Source organism: Pristiophorus japonicus, chromosome 17 (assembly GCF_044704955.1).
Source record: "Pristiophorus japonicus isolate sPriJap1 chromosome 17, sPriJap1.hap1, whole genome shotgun sequence".
Classification (NCBI taxonomy): domain Eukaryota; kingdom Metazoa; phylum Chordata; class Chondrichthyes; family Pristiophoridae; genus Pristiophorus; species Pristiophorus japonicus.
The window spans coordinates 38,801,960-38,815,529 of NC_091993.1; the positions used below are offsets into that span (position 1 = coordinate 38,801,960).

The window sequence follows — 13,570 nt, forward strand, 5'->3', positions numbered from 1 at the left end:
AATCCATGCTGGCTCTCTGATCAGTTAATGTTTGTCCAAGTGCTCAGTCACTCTTTCCATAATAACAGATTCTAGTAACCTAGATTAATAGACCTGTAATTTCCTAGATTATCTCTCTTACCCTTCTAAAATAGTGGAGTGACATTGGCAGTTTTCCAATCTAATGGGATAATTCCTGAATCGAGAGAGCTGTGGAAGATTATGATCATCTACAATTCCCTCTGTTACTTTTAATACACTGGGGTGGAAACCATCTGGAGATTTGTCTATCTTTAGTCTCATTATGTTCTCCATTACCTTTTTTACTTGTATTAAATTCCCCTCCTTGATTTATTTTTTACTTTTTCCTCATATCTCTGGTACTTTATCCTCATCCTCTGCTGTGAAGACCGATACAAAGTAAGTATTTAGCAAGTCTGTCATTTCCTGATTTTCAATTACAATATCACGTGCGTCTGTCTTTAAGGGTCCACATTACTCTTAGCCACCCTATTTCTCTTGACATACACCGGACATCGCAAAGCGCTTTACAGCCAGTGAAGTACTTTTTGAAGTGTCGTCACTGTTGCAATGTAGGAAAAACGGCAGCCAATTTGCACACAGCAAGCTCCCACAAACAGCAATGTGATAATGACCAGATAGTCACTTTAAAAAAAAAAGTGATATTGATTGTAAGCTTTGGTGGAAAAAAAAAGTTTCTCGAGCTCCCGCGAAGGCTCAGCGGAGCAGACGGACTGGGGTTCGATTCCTTGGTCTGTGCTGGGTTTGCTTATCTCGCCGCGTTAGGGGCATTACATTGGGCTCGGGAGGTGGGGTGGAAATCATCACTACCCAGCAATCGCTGCTGGAAATACCAGCGTGGCTGTGATGTGGGGAAAGGAGCAGGCTGAGCTTCTGACACTTCCTGTCGATGTATAACGGCCCTTTTGACGAGTCACTGGAGGCTTCAGCAGAACCATAACTCAGCAAAAGGTCACTGCCGTCGGGAGGGCTAAGAAAGGGAGAAGAATGAATGGAGAAAATTGTTGGGGGTGGTGGGACGGGGGGAATGAATTTCTACATTTGTAATAAAATGTCGCTCATGACACCATTCTTCCTTTTTCATTACCATTTAAATTAAAAATGTAGATTGCAACCTCCTTTGTAAAGACTGCTGAATAAGAAATTTTGTAACTCCGCTCTATCCTCTGCCCGCTCATTTCCACAATGAAGGATTTGTAAAATGAAGATTTTAGATTTTGTGGAATATAAGCTACTGTAACGAATTATTGATATTAAACTATCCCTGTGGCGTCTTGTTAATGCCCATAAATTAACCCTACTGACTGATGGAATATCATTTGGCACTGAGGCGATCTAGTAACCAACCAATTACTGGACCAAAAAAACACACCTTGTATTTTTGTGGGAAAGTTGCATAAAAATAATTTACTGATTTTTTTGAAAAAAAAGTAGTGGTTTTGAGAGTTAATTTGAACATTTATTTACTTCTATTCGTACCAGCAACTTGTTAATACTTTACCAGGTAACGAAGCATGTGTTATCTAAGGTGTACTTGGATGTAAACACTGCTTTGTGAAGCAAACATTGGAATCTTTCGGATGGAGTTGTTACTTAGCGATTACTATGAGGGTGTTTTTCAGTCCTTTTTTAAAAACCGTAACATTTTATTTCAAGACGGCAGGTGTTAAACCGGAAAATTAGCAAACATGTAACAATTAAAACCCAGATCTAAGTATTCTTTAAAATTTCAAAAGCAAAATCATGCATTCGTTTTAATACTGATGTAGTATTGGCATATATCCTCAACTCAGTGCTTACTTTAGCTCATCAGCTGCAGGCCGTATCTGATCTTGCGCTTGGTCCCGCTGCCCCATCATCCCCGTCCTCACTGTGCTACAGTGGCTGCCATTCTAAGCAAACGAATTGACAGTTCTCATCCTTGTGTTCAAGTCCCACCATGGCCTTGTTCCTCCCAATCTCTGCAATCTTCTCAAATCTACAATCCCCCATCTCCCCAAACTCTCCATTCCTCTGACTCCTGCCTCTTGTGCATTCCCTTCCCTGGCATCATCATCATCATCATCATCATCATAGGCAGTCCCTCGGGATCGAGGAAGACTTGCTTCCACTCCTGAAGTGAGTTCTTTGGTGGCTGAAAGGTCCAATACGAGAGCCATAGACTCTGTCACAGGTGGGACAGATAGTCGTTGAGGGAGGGGATGGGTGGAACTGGTTTGCCACACGCTCTTTCCGTTGTCTCTGCTTGATTTCTGCATGCTCTCGGCGTTGAGACTCGAGGTGCTCAGCGCCCTCTCGGATGCACTTCCTCCACTTAGGGCGGTCTTGGGCCAGGGACTCCCAGACGTCAGTGGTGCTGTCAAGGAGATTTTGAGAGTGTCCTTGTAGCATTTCCGCTGCCCACCTTTGGCTCGTTTGCCATGAAGGAGCTCCGAGTAGAGCACTTGCTTTGGGAGTGTCGTGTCTGGCATGCGGACTATGTAGCCCGCCCAGCGGAGCTGATCGAGTGTTCTCTCTTTCTTCGTGAATTTGTATCTTTGTTTTTAACTTGTGCCTCTGTGAGATAACGTTGGAGGTTTCTCTACAGTAAAATGTCTTTTTAATGCAGGTTGCTGTTAGTGTTGTGGGTATATTCATGGCGTAGTGGGGGCAGTAATCGCATGCTGGGGGCAGCACAGGCAAAGAGGGACTATCCCAGCTTTGCTTGGTTTTTGGGTTTGGTCTCTTCGGTACAGCTGGGGATGAGTGATGGTGTGTGCTCTCATTGGCATCATCCCATCCCTCCCTCTGCAGGCGTGCGTAATGTGGTTTATGGGAACGGACCTGTTGATAGGGCTCCAGTTAAGGTGGGCCCTCGTCAATTTTATTATATATTCGTTTAAAATGTAGATGTTCAGACGAAAATTTCTGATATGGCCTTTGATCATTTTTCAAACTTCAAAACTGTCCGATGAGATAAGGGGAACCAAAACCTGATATCTTTGGTACTTGATACTTTTCAACAACCCAATGTATTGCGGGAAAAAAATTGCCCTGTCCTTGTTTCTCCCTCCTTTTCTGTAAGCTTAGTACTCCAGACATATGCAAATTGTCTCTTCGCCTCGTTCTAAGGCTTTAAAGGAAAAAAGGAATGTATTCAAAGTCAAGGCGACTGCAAAGGCCAGGCCAAAATGTTTATGAAAACCCTACATTTTGAACTAATACATCATAAAATTGATTAGTAGCTCTTTGCATTACTGAGTAATCTCCTCTGAGCGGTATTATTTCTTAGAAAAGTCCTGTGTGTGTTTTGCTTCTCAGCCTGATTATGCACTGGAGGATGACCAAATATTGCACAGGGTGCTGCATGAAGAGCTGGTCTGTTTTTAATGAGTGAACCAGTCTTGCTGAGTTCAGCAATTGACCAACTGCTTCATGCTTGATGTTAAAATAGGCTACAGTTCTTGATGTAACACAGACATTCTGTTTTATCTCGCTTTCACTTATTTGGACAACTGTGCTGTTGTGGAGTCTAGATTAAGACAGTAATTAGATTGTTCTACTTCCAGTGAAAACTGATCTGCAAGATTATTAAAATCTGTTTTAAAACTGTCGATTTTTATTTTGGCGCGTGTAATTTAAAAATGAAAATCAGCAGAAAATGTAACGTAATTATTGTATAAAGCAATTTTCTGATAATGACTTGTCAAAAACTTCAATTTACAATCGCATGGAAGAAATTCATGTTCAGTTCTTCAAACTACAATCTTGTACCTTTTGGGATAAAGAGCTGTTCCAATTGCAGTTTCTCCCCCTACCCTCAACCGCCTGTTGATTTCACAATCATAACTGGTGCTACACCCTTAATTTATTGAAGCACTGACACCTATTATTATGCTCTTTTATATATTCAGCATTTCTTAAATGCAAGAGTGATGCGACAGCCCCAGTCATCGTGTTTATTTGCAAGATGTTTGCTGTGGATTCCAAGGCTTTGCCCCAGAATAAGCAGAGGTAAGTGATGTTAATTGTCTTGTATAGTTTTTGCACTTGACATTTTTCATTTCCTCATCCATTTGCTTGTTAATTTCACTCATGAATGATTTCTGTAAGTTTTCACTTGGAATTTTGCAACAAATATGTGAAGATTGAATGAATGGTGCCTTTAAAATTACAGAATTACAAATATAGCAATGAAGCATGTTGCAAAATCTTTTTAATACCTATAGGTTTAGCCTTTCCGCCTCCTCCCCACCTATTTTAGGATAGATTTGGGCAGGTAAATGCAGAAAGGTGATTGGGGATATGCTCTGCTACCTCTCCCTTGGTTTTCGGGTGGCTTAGGTCCCTTGGGATGGGCGATTGTAAACTTCATGCAAATGAAAGAGAATTGGCTTCAGCCGTGTTTCCTGCCGTCTCGCTCTTTGAATGCTGGAAGCAATACCAGCTGTTTTAGGCCCTGCTCCAGCATTCAAAGGTGACTGGATGGGGCCTCGGGGCAAAAAGCGAAGAGGGGCCTGTTTTCTGCTAGGCCCCATCATCCAGAGAATATTTTTTTCAGTCAGGCAGCTTGCTAGCCGCCTCTTTCTCCTGGTGCAGTCGACTCCCAATGCCTGCCATGGCAAGCCTCTACCCCCAGACGGACATGGCTCCCTGATCAGGGGGCGGGAGGCACGGAAGGTGGCAGCTCGCTTCACTTTAGCGAGTGACCCTGGGTTAAGGCACTAATCTCTGGGCGGGCAGTTCTCACTCTGCTGGAAATGCCCTCTATTTTTATTTTAAGGTCATTACCTACCCAGTGCCACACTTGCCTCGTATTTCATGACTGAAAATTTAAGTACATAATATCATAGATTCATACAGAAAGAGGCCATTTGGCCCATCGTGTCTGTGCTGGCTCTTTGAAAGAGCGATCCAATTAGTCCCACTGCCCTGCTCTTTCCCCATAGCATTGCAATTTTTCCCCCTTCATGTATTTACCCAATTCTGTTTTGAAAGTTACTATTGAATCTGCTTCCACCACCCTTGCAGGCAGTGAATTCCAGATTATAACAACTCGCTGCATAAAGAAATGTCTCCTCATGTCCCCCTCTGGTTCTTTAGCCAATTATTTAAAATCTGATTACCGACCTTCCTGCCAATGGAAATAGTTGCTGCCCATTCACTGTCTGAAAACCCCTCATGACTTTGAACACCTCTATGATATCTCCCCTTATCCTTCTCTGCCCTAAGAACAATCCCAGCTTCTCCACTCCTTCCACACAACAGAAGTCCCTCATCCCTGGTACCATTCTAGTAAATCTCTTCTGCACCCTCTCCAAGGCCTCGACATCCTTCCTAAAGTGTGGTGCCCAGAATTAGACACAATACTCCAGCTATAAGGCCTAACCAGTGATTTATAAAGGTTGAGCATGACTTCCTTGCTTTTGTACTCTATACCTCTATTAATAAAAAAGAATGAAAGACTTGGACTTATATATAGCCTTTCACGTCCACCAGACGTCTCAAAGCACTTTACAGCCAATGAAGTACTTCTGGAGTGTAGTCACTCTTGTAATGTGGGAAACGTCAAGGATGCCACATGCTTTTTTAACAGCCTTCTCAATGTGTCCCGCCACCTTCCAAGATTTGTGTACGTAAACTCCCAGGTCTCTCTGTTACTGCCCCTCCTAAAATTGTACCATTTAGTTCCTATTACCTCTCCTCATTTTTCCGACCAAAATGCAGCACCATTTGTATTACTACCATCTACTGTTTAAATAAATCTTTGCCAAAAAAACTCCAGTAGGTTAGTTAAGTCCTGTGACAGGTTACGCTTTGCTACGTATTCTGGAAATTATGGGGTCAAAATTGCCCTGCAGTGTGCGCAGCGGCCCCCCCCTTTAACCGAAGGCTGACTAACGTGCCCCAATAGCGCCCCGGAACCCGCCCCAAGAGGAACTGGAGTGGGCGAGATTGCGCTCCACTTCCTCTGAGGGGCGGTAACCGCAATTTCACGGCCGCGTGGCAGGACTTCTGAACCGGGCGCAGGACATCCCTCCCCGAGTCGGTTACCACCCCCACTCGGTGCGCTGGGGAATTTTTCTCCCCCTCCCCACCCCCTCCAGTTCCTTACTAGTCCCAAACTAGGATTTTAATTCAAAGTTACATGAGTAATGGCACCTCTGTTTGAGCCGATGTGATGGTGCCATGCCAAACTCTTTTCCTGAAAATTAATGTATTGGTAGCCTTATTACTAGCCAACAGGGTCAGTAAGTTGTCCTGCTCAGTATGGAACAGCCTTTGGCAATATTGTTGACTGGTCCTTCGGACTCATCTAGAATGTATTCCTGAGGTTTTTTTTGGAAAGTCAATTGGGATAAAAGGTTATTGTCCTACTGCTTGCTGCTTTATCAGTCAGAATTGGACTGTTGATTTAATTGCATTTTATGTTAAACCTAGGGAGCAGATTCACAGTTTGTTTTACTTTGGGCTTTTGCACGATAGGAAGCAATCAGCAAACAGAAGATGGCTGACTGGGTGATTTTGTGTATTTTAGATTACCACTAGCTTGCAGATAGAAGCCCAGTGGGTAAATTAAAAATCATCCCACCACTGTGGCACGAAAGACAGATTGTCTATCTTGATAGGGTCACCTTCATCCTTTGAATGAAAGCATTCTTTGTACACCATGCTCTGGTCTTTCCAACCATGTTGTCTCCCCTGAGTGTTAAATTATCTAGCCTTAGGGAAATGTCATATAGTTAAGTTGCAGTAATCCAGGTCAAAATGAACTAACTTGGTGGTATGGGGTGCCTACCTTTATAAGGAGCAGAAATCGCAAAGCACGTGTTGGCATCAGTACAGGTGACAATGTGCCACTTTTACATGCCACACACGCGCTCCTTCAGAAGTAATCAGAAGAAGGACGAGCTCTTGTTGTGAGGAGAAGCTTTTACTTGAAGAATGAAGAAGACCCTACCAGAGAAGATAATCTATTATATTCTCGACATAAGTGAAGTGCTTTTAACAGTCAATTTTTCAGGTTATTAAAAAAAACTTACTGAATAATAAATTTATTTTCCCACTAAAATATTTGCTTTTAAAGTATATTGAATGAAAAAGGTTAATAATGAAAGCAGTGTGCATGGGGGAAGTATTTGATAAAACTGCAAAGTGCTTCTGGAGAAATTTAGGAAAAGCTCAATTTAAAATTTGTAATGTATAAAATTGCAATGTTTATCATGAACAAGGCTGTTCGTTCAAAGTTTTAGTTATCAAATACGCATTGCCTTTTGCACCAAGCATTTCTTTGTGCCTATATCTAATTCATGCCATAAACCGATCTGCAGCAAATGAACATTCAGAGTGCGGAGGTGCTGGGTTTGAGTCTCGCATTCTCAGATTTATACAATCCTATTTTGTTGAGAGTGCACTTTGCTGGTTTACTTTGTTCGTTATACAGTGTGTTAGTTCCGTAAAATTCAATTAATAAAAAATGTGACTTTTAAGTTTTTGATTTTCTTTCCTAATTTAGATGTGTTTTAAGGTTTTAATTCTGAAATTTGTAAGTGGTAATGTCAAAATTTAAATGTGAATTTAAATACACTGACATTACAAGCATTTGGTGGAATTGATCACTTTTTTTGTTGTTGCGAAATTATAATTTTCCTTGAATGATTTATTTCTGATTCTTTTCCTGTATTGTATCTAATATCAACGTCTTGCATCCAGTGTCCGTCTGTCACCTCAAAGGTCATCTTGAGTCACACTTCCAATTGTCACATGTTGTTAGAGATGCAAAATGATCTTGTGGAAAGAAAAGCCGATTGTTCCCGTCGGTTTTCTGACCTTGGTAACCTGGCCGCTTCCCAAGAGCAGGAGCTGGGTATGTACAAGTAGCTGCAAATCTACATCCCTCAGCAAGTAGTCTTGACCTCTGGACGTGCCTATTTCAGTTACTCCCCCCACATGGAGTATCGGAGCAGTACCCTTAAAGGGATAGGCCAGGTTATAAAGTAAGCACTTTGCTTGTCCATGAGATGTCCCAAAGTGCTTCACAGCTGATAAATTGCTTTTGAAGTGCAGTCGCTATTGTTGTGTAAGCAGCCAATTTGTGCACAGCACAATCCGACAAACCGCAATGAGATAAATGTTAAGTTAATCTATTTTGGTGGTTTTGGTTGGCTAGGACACTAGGAGAATCCCAGTTCTTCGAATAGTGCCGTGGGATCTTTTGCATCCACCTGAACAGGCAGGCAAAGGTTTGGTTTAACATCTCATCCAAAAGACGGCACCTCTGATAGCGCAGCCTCCCTCAGTGCTGAAATGCCAGCCCAGAGTATGTGGTCAATTTTTTCTCCTTCAAATGTTTATCCAGTTCCCTTTTGAAGGCTACTATTGAATCTGTTTCCACCACCCATTAGGTAGTGCATTCCAAATCCTAGCCACGCATTGCGTAAAAACGTTTTTCTTGTCGCCTCTGGTTCTTTTGACAACCACTTTAAATTTATGCCCTCTGGTCAGTCATTGGAAACAGTTTCTCTTTATTTACTCTATCTAAACCCTTCATGATTTTCAACGCCTCTATCATATCTCCTCTTGGCCTTCTCTACTCTAAGGAGAGCAACCCCAGCTTCTTCAGTCTAGCCATGTAACTGTAATCCCCCATCCCTGGAACCATTCTAGCAAATCTCTTCTCCACCCTTTTCACGTCCTTCCTTAAAGTGCGGTGCCCAGAATTGGACACAATACTCCAGCTGGCGCCGAACTAGTGTTTTATATAGGTTTAATAATAACTTCCTGGTTTTTATACTCTCTGTCTCTATTTATAAAGCCCAGGATCCCATACGCTTTATTAAATGCTTTGTCAACCTGTTATGCCACCTTCTTGCACTCCCTTTAAAATTGTACTATTTAGCTTGTATTGTCTCTCCTCATTCTTCCTACCAAAATGTATCACCTCGCACCTATCTGTGTTGAATTTCATTGTTTTTTATTCGTTCCTGGGATGGGGGCGTCACTGGCAAGGCCGGCATTTATTGCCCATCCCTAATTGCCCCTTGAGAAGGTGGTGGTGAGCCGCCTTCTTGAAGTGCTGCAGTCCGTATGGTGAAGGTGTTCCCACAGTGCTGTTAGGGAGGGAGTTCCAAGATTTTGACCCAGCGACGATGAAGGAACGCCGATGTATTTCCAAGTCAGGATGGTGTGTGACTTGGAGGGGATGCTTTATAACTAGATTGAAGAAGCTGCAGTTGTTCTGCCCATTCCATCAGCCTGTTTGTTCTCTTGAAGTCTATTACTACCTTCCTCACTATTTACTACACTTCCAAGTTTAGTGACATCTGCAGATTTTGAAATTATGCCCTATACCCCCAAGTCCAAGTCATTAATGTATATCAAAAACAGCAGTGGTCCGTAATAAACTTCAAGAGGACATAAACAGGCTCATTTCATTCAGTATCCTGGCATCCTCCTGATTTACCATAGCTAAGGCATAGACCTCTTCCTTGGTAAACACCGATGCAAAGTACTCATTTAGTACCTCAGCCATGCCTTCTGCCTCAACCAATCGATCTCCATTTTCGGCCCTAATCAGCCTTTCCGCTCCTGTGACAACCCCTTTACTGTTATTGAAGACCTTTGGATTCCTTTTTGTGTTCGTCATCAATCTATTCTTGTACTGTCTCTTTGCACCCCCCTATTTCCTTTGCCACTTCCCTATACTTTTTATATTCAGCCTGATTCTCACTTGTATTATCAAGCTGACCTCTGTCATCCATTTTTCTGTTTCATCCTACTCCCTAACTCCTTCGTCACCCAGGGAGCTCTGGCTTTGGTTGCCCTCCCTTTCTCCCTTGTGGGAATGTACCAAGCCTGTACCCAAACCTTCTCCACTCACTGCTTCATTACATTTCTGCCTGCCAAACCTTGACTCCAATTTACCCAGGCCAGATCCCTCCTCAATTCGCTGAAATTAGCCTTTCTCCAGTTAAATATTTTCATTCTAGATTGCTCTTTGTTTTTCTCCATAACTAATCTAAACCTTACATTACTATGATCACTATTTCCGAGATGCTCCCCGACTGTGACATTCTCCACTTGACCCACTTCATTCCCCAGGGCTAGATCCTTCCTCGCTGGACAGGAAACATACTGATCAAGAAAATTGTCCTGAGCACACTTCAGAAATTCCTCCTCTTCTCTACTTAACACAATCACTGCCCCATTCAATATTGGGGTTGTTAAAACCTCTCATTATCACTACTGTATAGTCCTTGCACCTCTTGATAATTCCTTTGCAAACCTGCTCCTATCTCCTTCCTGTAAAATATAGCAAGTAGTAATAGCTCTTTTATTGTTTCTTAACTCTAACCAAATAGAATCTGTATTTGACACCTCAAGCACATTCTCTCTTTCTAGCACTGTAATATTTTCCTTAATTAAAAACTGCTACCCCTTTTTTTCCTTCCCTATCTTTTCTGAATACCATGTACCCAGGAATATTAAGTATCCAGTCCTCCCTTTTTTGAAACAGGTCTCCATTATTGCCACTACGTCATATTTCCACGTGGTTATTTGTACCTGAGCTCATCGACCTTATTAACCACACTTTGTGCATTTACATGCATGCACCTCAAATCCAACTTAGACCTCTTTATATTTCCTGTGATCCCATCAAATTCTGTATTATTTCCAACTCTTTAACTGTCTCTCCCAGTCTTCCGTGCACCTTGTTTCTACTTTTTAATACTGTATCCTGATGCCCAACCCCCTGCCGAATTTGTTTAAACCCTCGCCCACAGCATCAGATAACCTGCCCGCAAGGATATTGTTCGCAGCTCTGTTCAGGTCTAACCGGTCCATCTTGATCAGGTGCTCCCTGCTGCAGAATTGGTCCCAATGTCCCAGGAATCTGAAGACTTCCCTCCTGCACCATGTCTCCAGCCATGCATTAAACTGCCGTATCTTCCTATTTCTACTCTCACTAGCATGTGGTACTGGTAGTAATCCAGAGATTACTACCATTGAAGTCCTGCTTTCCTGCTTTTTAACTTCTTCCCTATTATTGCCAGGGGAACATGTTTATTTTGGCCCCGGGAGTTATCACGGTCTTGGGAGGATATTATGGTCCTGGGTTTTTTTTTTATGGCCATGGCTCTTGTTGATGTGAGCTTGTCGTTCACCCGCTTACTCAGCTCCGTTAAAATCATGCCCCTCATTTTTTTTCTGCAATATTAATCAAGACCTTGAGTGCAGATATTTGTCAGTATATTTGATAAAACTGCAAATGAGCTATCTCCTAACCCAGTGCTAAATCTTATTGCTGGATTGTACACTGTTTGGAAAAGGTTCCAGGCAATTCTGTGTTTTGACCCAAATAATATGTCAACCCTGACAGCAACTAAATACTCAGTCATTAGGTCATACACAGTCTTGTGTAACTTTTCCAGAATAAAATCTGCCAACTCGTGAAATCAATCAAGGCAAAAGCTCTTTAATTGTTTCTACACGAGTTAGAAATCTATGAAGACAAAGAATTTTTAGTTTGTATTGTGTATTTTAGAGAAAAAAAACTGCAAGTAATGTGCAGTTTACAAAATGGTTTAAAGAAATTAGACTTTAAACCTCCCCCCAAACTCATTTACATTCCGATTTAATTCCTCCATAAAGTTACTGTGTTTTCCCAGATAAAGAGAAGCTTGTTTTGGAACATGGTGAGTTGCCTAAATATAGGACATTGTTGTTTCAGATTGTATCCATCATCGTGAAATTTAGACAATGGAAACCACAGTCAAAACAAATGGTGGTGAACAGCAGACTTGGCAGTGCACAGCAGCAAGTCTGTCGGATTTGGTCCAGTGCCAAATGTCACATAGTACTGATTAAACATTCAGCAGTACCCTATAGCAACTTTCTTGCTTCCAAGTGTGGATACCATTTGTTCATAAATCATCAGCCAAGCTAGCAACTGACTTTAAAATAATCATTCAGCAAAGTTTATTATTAGTTTTGAGTAATTTGTTTTTCTCTTGAAGGTTTTTTAAAATCGATAAAGATAGATAAGACATTCTTCCTGTCACAGCTAAGCAAAATATACTGCATTTTATGAAGTTTCTGCCACTAACATTTTGTGGAGGAGTGAGGATATAAGTTATCTAATTCCAGCCGTTCTGTGATATCAGCTATGCCTCTTGTAGAAAACATTTCAGATGGTATTGACATCGATTACTTGTCTATTTTTGAAGTCTGTTAAATGAAGCTGCAATTTGCTGCAATATTTTATTAAAAATATGATTTAACACATAAAGAAAAGCCTTGTTCCAATGTATAATTGCTGGGGTTCCTTTTTTGTGTGTTTTTCTTTCCTTGCCCATTATTGCTGTAATTTAATATCGAGCATTTCTAGCTGAAAATGTGGTTCCACTTATCCTTGGATTTAGAGTAAAGCAGAATATCACTGATTATTCCAGGAGTCCAGCAACAGGATAAATTAACCAGAATGTATATTTTAGGGGTGCAGCTCTATTGCCACTCTCGTGTCACATGTGCAACCGTTTCCACTGCACATTGATGTGCACATGGCAACATGGCTCTGGAGTCAGGTTCCAAACTGACTGGAATGTAGCAATATGAGATACCCATGGGGGAGACTCTCAGACTGCTTGTGCATGATGCCATGTGGAGTGCGGGGTCATGTTTACTTTAGAAATAATTGAGTCAATTGTGCACTTTGCAAGCATTAACCGAGTTTTTCAAAATTGTTTTGAAGAAGCAGTCGTTCGCAACCCTGCTCTGGAAACATTAACAAACCACTTGGAGTCCAGCTTTGCGCATATGTCAGCCCATGTGCGGAGAGTGGCCGGGGTCTGATTCCTAGCCAGGAAATACATAAGGGTTCTCAACGACTGTGAAGTGCACTCTTCACCTTCCAGCTTCAATATGCTCAGATAATATAATTGCACACTTCACAATTAAAAGAGAGCGTGAAGAAAGAACTTGCATTTACATAGCGACTTTCACAACCTCAGGACGTCTCAAAAAGGATTTACAGCCAATTCAGCACTTTTGAAGTTTAGTCATGCTGTAATGTAGAAAACGCAGCAACCAATTTGCACACAGCATGGTCCCACAAATAGCAATATGATAATGACCGGATAATCTGTTTTAGTGATGTTGGTTGAGGGATAAATATTGGCCAGAACTTCTCTGGTCATCTTCAAATAGAGCCATGGGATCTTTTGCATCCATCTGAGAGGGCAGACTGGGCATTAATTTAGCGGGACCTCCGACAGTGCAGCACTCCCTCAGTACTGCACTAGAGTTATCAACCTAGATTTCTGCACTCAAGTCCCTGGAGTGGGACTTGAATCCATAACTTTCTGACTCAGAGGCGCGAGTACTACCCACTGAGCCAAGCAGCTAAAAAATAAGTCAACATTTAATTCTAATATGTTTCTTTTAATGTATGTTTGCTTATGATATATTTGTGGTAATTTAATAATTTGAGAGATCACAGTGCAGAGGAAATTGTCATTTTAACACCACCATAAAAAAATAAGATTTTTTTTAGGAATAGAAAAACTCCCAT

At 41.6% G+C, this 13,570-nt stretch overlaps 1 protein-coding gene across 3 annotated transcripts in view; it reads left to right on the top strand.

Annotated features, from left to right (window-relative positions):
- The window catches only part of efl1 (elongation factor like GTPase 1), a 372,345-nt gene that overhangs the window by 132,508 nt on the left and 226,267 nt on the right, over positions 1–13,570 (top strand). For all 3 annotated transcript variants that reach the window (XM_070858673.1, XM_070858675.1, XM_070858674.1), the window contains exon 12: positions 3,915–4,014. In XM_070858673.1, the coding sequence (XP_070714774.1) occupies positions 3,915–4,014 (100 nt within the window). The remainder of the gene's footprint in view (positions 1–3,914; positions 4,015–13,570) is intronic.